The 6,911-nt window shown below is 54.1% G+C and overlaps 1 protein-coding gene across 1 annotated transcript in view; it reads right to left on the reverse strand.

The window, feature by feature from the left end:
* Positions 1-6,911, reverse strand: part of MAML3 (mastermind like transcriptional coactivator 3) — a 504,620-nt gene that overhangs the window by 6,667 nt on the left and 491,042 nt on the right. The window contains exons 3-4 of the mRNA XM_045293557.1: positions 6,567-6,812; positions 2,006-2,087 (exon numbers count right to left, since the gene is read on the reverse strand). Of these exons, the coding sequence (XP_045149492.1) occupies positions 2,006-2,087; positions 6,567-6,812 (328 nt within the window). The remainder of the gene's footprint in view (positions 1-2,005; positions 2,088-6,566; positions 6,813-6,911) is intronic.

Here is a 6,911-nt window from a genome sequence, read left to right on the forward strand (position 1 = left end):
CAGCAGTGGTCGGACTCTAAACCACACTCCACACGCAGCATGCGCTCTGCTCCACAGGTGTGATCCAGGATCGCACCCGGGTTTAAAGCCGAGTGCGAAGACTCCCTTGCGATGGCAAACCTTGCTAGTTCCGTTTCCAGTGGGCTTCCCTTAAATGACGTCCATTGAGTGGCTCTCACCACCTATGAATGGGTCGCAAACTGAAGCCTGTGCCACCAGTCCCTGGAGAAGGAGGGCACAGTGCTTGGCGAAGTGAGGGCCAGAGAAAACGGAGAAGGCCCTTAGCAGGACAGATGGACCCAGAGGCTGCCACAGTGGGCTCAAGCGGAAGAATGACTGAGGACAGCGTAGGCCGTCCGTGTGTCATGCTGGTGTGCCCAGCGTCGCTCCGGTGACACCTAGCAACAGCAACACGGGGCCTCATATTCCAGCCAGTCTAGGGAGCGTGGCCAGGAGGTCCGAGCACCCTCGTGGTATATGAGATACGTGATGCTGTGAGTATCGACACAGGTGCATGCTTCTGCAGAAGGCGCTTCTCACAGATTCTCGAAGGCTTTGGTACCACCTGAGGAGTTGGGGCACCAGAGTGTGGATTTCTGCTGCCTGTTGTTGGGTATACCTGTCCCCACAGGCTTTCCTACACCGTGACCTTTTCAGGCCAGAGAACAGTGGGGCCGTGGGCTCCCACAAAGGCTTACAGCCCTGGGGAGCCTGCGGGGCTCCCACTCTGCCTGTAGGGTGACTGTGAGTCAGCATCGACTAAAAAGTCACAGATGGGTGTGGGCTTATTTTGCCTCAAGGGATGCAGATCAGCACAGCACTTCTCCTGCAGAGTGGGGCGATTCCATCAATTCACAACTCTCCCTTAGCGAGTGCGCGCTTCACCATGGCGTGACCGAGGTCGAGGACTGAGCCCTCCTCCACCCCAGACAGGATCCTCCCGGGCTCTGCTCTGCTGCTGCCAGGACCTGAGATTTGAGGGGATCATCCACGCTCACAAAGCCATGGCAACTGCGCAGGCTTGCTGCCGCCAGGGCCCCGATCGAGGGTTCTCCTCAAGGGCAGCAGGTCTGAGACAGCGAGATGGCACAGCCGGCGTCAGGGCCCTGTGTGTCTTCTCCATTCAGAGCAGTCCGTGGCCGCTGCCACCCAGGGATCTTCTCCTTCAGTTTTTAGAAGCGAGGGCTTTGGCTCGCAGCCCTGACTCGGCAGCAAGTGAGATTTCCCCATGGGGCCATTTTGAGGCGGATCTAGACCCCAGTTTCTTAAACGGTGGGTCCTGACTAAATGTGGGGGCTGTAAAGGGTCTGAAGGCTCAACATGAAGGGCGCTGTAGTGAATCCGAGGTGGAAGAAGTCGGCTCCAGACTCCCACAAGGCTGACCGTGGCCCATCAGGAGCCAGCAGGTCCTTCCGGTCAATGTATGTCTGTCAGCTCTGGGGTGTGGCAGTGGTTAGGCGCTGTCGGTGGGGCCTCACGCGGAGCGACCCTATGTAAACAGTATGAAACCCCGTCTGGGCCTTCCGTGTTCACACGTGTTCTTCTATTGGGGCCCGTTGTTGCAGCCCCCGTGTCGATCCATCTCCCCGAGGGCCTGCCTCCCTTTTGCTCCCACTGCACTTGATCAAGCATGACGTCCTCCATCCTCCTCCAGGGGCCGGTCTCTCCTGACAACATGCCTAGAGCACGTGAGATGAAGTCATGCCATCCTGGCCTCTCAGGAGCGCCCTGGCTGTACTTGTTCCGAGACAGACACGTCTTGCTTCCGCTGTTCTTCGTCACCACTAGTTTCCTCGCAGCCACGCTGGTCCTCCCCAGAATCTTTCCAGAGACCAGAAGGCGGATGCCTGGTCCAGGAGGAGACCCCCCCCCACCCCCAGGAATTCATTCTGTACCCTACTGGAGGGCCTACACACGGCATCCTAAGGTAATGTTGCTGGCCACATGCGGCCAGGCACTGTACAATGGGCAGGGACACGAGGAAAGGGCTGTGCTCTGGCCTCACCTTGAAACTGATTGACCTGCTGCACCGGGTACGGGTTCCGCTGCTGTTGGAGGTGCTGTCGAGGTAAGTGCGATTGCTGCAGCTGCTGGAACGACACAGGACCAGGGGGGGCGGGAGGGGGGGAGATGGAGAGAGAGCAAGCAGTTAAAGATCCTCGTAGTTCTAAGGAAGACTTTTTCTTGAAGAGTAACACGCCTACAAACAAGTGCACCGATATGAAATGTGCCGTTGGATGGATTGCCACCACACGGGCAGCCTCCAGCACCCAGAGCAAGAAAAGTCCTCGTGCCCATTCTGCCCAGGACCACCCCCTCCCCGTTTTCAGACCAGGGCAACCACTATCCTGACTTGTAACAACATGGATTTGTTTTATGACGCCCTGGTGACAAAATGGGATCCTTGGTGGTGTCGTGGGTTACATGCTGGGCTGCAAACTACCAGGTCAGCGGTTCGAAGCCACCAGCTGCTCCACAGGAGAAAGAGGAGGCTTTCTAGTCCTGTAGAGCGGTACAGCCTAGAAACCTCGCAGGGGCAGTTGTCCCCCATCTGACAGTCACTGTTAGTAGGCATCCACTGGATGGCAGGGAGCGTGCTTGACTAGGCGCCTGGCCACTACTCAAAGGGCTGACATCGGATCCCCTGCTCCCAGTAGCTCCGTGAAAGAGAGGTGGAAATGCGCTTCTGGAGAACTCTGGAAACTCTCAGGGGGAGATCAACTTTGTCACACGGAGTCCCCGTGAGGTGACAATGGACTCCCAAGGCGCCCAAGAGACTGGTTTTATGGAGAGAAACCTTTTGCGTCTGGCTTCGTGTGTTCCTCACGGAGTTTGTGTGATCGTCGCTGTTAACGAACGAATGAGGTTGTGGATGGTTCGTTCTCACGTGGAATGACAATTCACCATGGGACCAAACCACCATGTGCGCTGCCCTTCTGGGGGGCCGCTCTGGGGTTGCCACGAGTACTGCTGCCCTGCCCTCCCTGGGCAAGCTGGTGGGATGTGGGCACGTGTTTGGAGGTACCATGAGCAATGCTGCAGAGGGAGGCAGGTCGGCACGCTTTCCTTCACATGGTGGGGGCTTGGCTCAAAGGGAAAAGCATCTAATTGTTAATGACCTAAATAGATGCTCCAGCAGAGGAAGATGGGATTTTCTAGGGCTATAAAAAACGCTAATCTTATCCCCATGAGGCCATGCTGCCAGTAACATACATCTCGCCCCCTCCCGCCCAAGCAAAACACACAGCATTTACTGCCCGAGCAAAGTGAGTAGAATTCCGCATATACCAAGAGCCAGGGGGCCTGCACGGCAGCCTTTCTTCTTCCACTCCTGGGGATTCGGCACAGCTATTGCCGTTTTCAATATACGGGGAAGCTATTATGAGCATTATCATGCTGCACGTGCAAAGGGAGGAGGCCGGAGCAGCGGAAAGGGGCTTCCGTTCTAGTTCGGCCATAAGGCGTCACCTGACCTCCGGGCCACTCATTTAACTTTCCTTCCTGCAGCTGTTGAATATTCATGGTGCACCTTTCCCTGGCCAGGGCTGTAAAGAACAGACAACAGGGTTATCTGCTCTTTAGTGTTCATGCTAAAAATAACACACGCTGACCCCTTCTTCACATCTGGCGTGGAATTCTGTTTTCTCTTTGATTTTTGGGGGGCTCCTGGGCAGCCCCGGAAATTTCTCTCCCCTCCACCCCCACTCTGTACAAAACTGGTGAAGCCGATTAATTAATTAAAGTACAGGCAAGCCCTGCAAATCTTTTAGGCAGCAATGACGTCACAACAGAGAGGATGCTAGAACATTAAACGCTCATCCCCAGCTGAGCTTCCCATATTAATAACACAATTCCTTGCCCTGCTTATCACGAATGAGCTGCCCTACCTCCCTGATAACTTGGGGGGCAACCAGACCGAATCATGAGCCTAGAGTTTGGGGTTCCAGTGCTGGTGATTCACTAGGGGCAAACCACGTCAACAGAAGTTTCCTGATAGGTGACATGGCGGGACATCTCGTTCTCCATGTTTTTTTTCAGAGCTAAAATTTCTCAGTGCTGTCGGATCTCTGTGAATGAGGCGGCGGTGTGTGTGTGTGTGTGTGTGTGTGTGTGTTCCAAACGCACAGAGACGGCGGCATTAAAGGCTCACTCAAGCCTGCTTCAACCTGTCCTTCTCTGGTTTCCAACTTCACTGAGAATCATTTTGAAGTTCCCAGACAAGGGCAGGATCCCCAACCCGCCTGCTTCCCCTCAGGGAGTCCGTGGGGCTGTGGATCCATTGCTTCTAATAGGAGGGAATTAGGGCCCTTTCAGTCCTGTCAGAGATGAAGAGAAATCAGCTTGGGATTGCTGGGCCAATCTTCTTTCTCACAGCAGAGAGTTGAGCGCCTGCCTTGGGTGGTCCTCGAGGACAATGCTGACTTGTGGCCTCCTGAGGGTGTGTGCTCCGATGATTTTCCACTGGCTGATTTTTCTGAAGTAGCTTGCCAGACCTTTCTTCTGATGTGCTTCTAGGAGGACCTGAACCTACAAGCTTGCGGTCAACAGCCAAGTGTTTTAATCATTCACGCTCCAGACCCCCAGGCAGCCTGCGTGAGCAAGCTAACTCTTCAGGAGCGGCTGAGTTGCTTGCTACTTGAGATTTTAAGCACGGTCTCTCTGATTCACTTGTGGTCTGGTCCCAAGTGATGCCGCCCCACGCGGCTGCAGCTCTTCCAGCACCTTCCCTGGCACCAGCAACCTGTGACAGGTCCCCACACGCATCTGTGGGGAGTGTACATTTCCCAAAGATGGTCACGCATACCTTTGGTGTGTCACCGTCTCGACACACACAGCTGTTTAGGAATCCCACTCCACTCACTCTCCCATTCCCTCATCTTATTCAAGGGAGTTAGCTGTTGTCTTTCTCTGTGGCCTAAGCTCTGAGGGCTCCCTCAACCTGTCACTTGCATGTAGTTCTTCTTCTTACAGGCTTCGTTTCACAGCATCTGGTTGTGCGCCCTGTGGGGGAAACGCCCCTGGGGCCATCAGGGCTGAGGTCTGCCTGGTTGTTCTTGTGTGCCTTGGTCACTGCAAACAGATCAAAAGGCATCGCTCAGAACTTGGGGCACACCTACAGCCCCCGTGGGATTGGTTGAGGTGAGAGGCTTTGCATGGCCCGGCTTCCCCTCGGTAGCTCCATTTATCACTGCCTGCGAGAGATTAGCAGGGCTCCTTGTCACACACCTTATGCAGGGCGAGAGGGAGAGAGGTTTGTTTGTACAATAGCTGCCAGGCGGCTGACTGACCTTGGCAAAAAAGGAGATAATTACACAGCTGTTCAGGAACAAAAGAAAAAAAAAAGAAGAAGAAGAAGAAGAAGAAGAACATAAGTGAATCATGATCCAGGAGGCAAGGTTTCTGTGTGGGGCTGACTAGTGTTACCTTGAAGGGCAGCTTTGAGTTAGTAAGGACCCCAGCATGCCCTTGCTCCGCCCAGCATCTTGCATATATGTGGTGGATGTTTGGTCTGTGTCCAAAATTCTGATCCCCTAAGGAACCTTCAGGAAGGCAGAGGTATGTTGGGACCTTGGGCCTTATATAACAACATTCCTGTCTCCTATAATAAAAGAGCCTTCAAGTAGGAAGAAAAAGTTTTGAAAATGATGATGGCAACATATGTACAAATGTGCTTGACACAATGGATGTATGAATGGATAGTGATAAGAGCTGTAAGAGCCCCCGATTAAATGATTTAAAAAATAAATAAAATAAAAGAGCCTAGTAGTGGTGGGGGTTCTGGGCCTCACCAGAGTCATCTAGAGAGAGCTGGTAGAAGGCCCAGAGATTTTCCCTGGGGCGATACTAAATCAAGTGTGGGCGAGTACAGGGAAACCTGCAGGAGCAGTCCTCCGGGAAGGCTTTCTTTCAAAGATGGAGGAATTACACGGCCAGGGTGGACAGCGATGTCTAGGGAAAGCTTTATTTGTGCTAGGCTTTCCTCTAACTCAAAGAGTTTCCTGTGTTGCTTTAAACGCTACTGAGACTTCTATTCAGTTTGCACCCTCTCTGTGACCCTGGTTCCGGTTTCCAGGTAGATCCGCTGGCCCCATTGTTCTGCTATTGTTTGACTTCCATTGTTCGCGATCAGTTCTGAAAAATTCTCCTCCAGCCACTTCCTTCCAAGAAACAAAGTTCTCTGAATTAGTTTCCTTTTTGGCTGCCTGCTGGTAATAGGTGGGCTTCTGAAGGATGTGAGCCAGCCCTCCCCTTACCGCCTGCTGTCCCAGTCCCCCTGCCCTCTGCATGCTGGTTAGGTAGACCCCTGCACCAGAAATGGGAAGAAAATGGGTCAGGCTTGGGTCGAAAAGGCATCTCTAGAAAACGGGCCTTCAAATGGATGGCAGATGCCATAAGAATAAACTGAGGATCCATTATAGGGAAAAGCCTAGTTAGCGGAAAGGGCCTTGTGTGATCCTGGTTATGGTGGACAGTGATGAAGGACATGAACTGTGCCTCCCTCCCTAGCAGCAGGCGCTGACAAGCACTAGCTGAACAAATGCAGCCCCTCCATAGGTGTGGGGTACCTGCTCAGCCAGGAGCTGCTGTTGCTGCTGCTGCTGCCTCTGCTCCCGCAGGAACTGCTGCTTCTGCTGCTCCATCAGCTGGGCCCGCTGATCAATGAGCATCTGCTTCATGATGGCTGCCTGCGGCTGGCTGCTCAGGAAACCGGGGCCTGCAGGGCTGGCTCCAGAGACCATGCCGCCCGAGCCTGGGGGCACCGGGGGCTGCAGGGGGCCTGCAGTCCTGGGAAGCCCCACTGGGTGCTGCTCCTGAGAAGGCAAGAAGAGAGAGAGATGGCCGAGTCCACATGGAGCCTCCATGCTGTCTGAAGGGCATGAGCAGGGAAGAGCTATGGGGCAGATGCCCAG

Source organism: Echinops telfairi, unplaced genomic scaffold, assembly GCF_000313985.2.
Source record: "Echinops telfairi isolate 266 unplaced genomic scaffold, ASM31398v2 ScPeMD7_2186;HRSCAF=2738, whole genome shotgun sequence".
Lineage (NCBI taxonomy): Eukaryota > Metazoa > Chordata > Mammalia > Afrosoricida > Tenrecidae > Echinops > Echinops telfairi.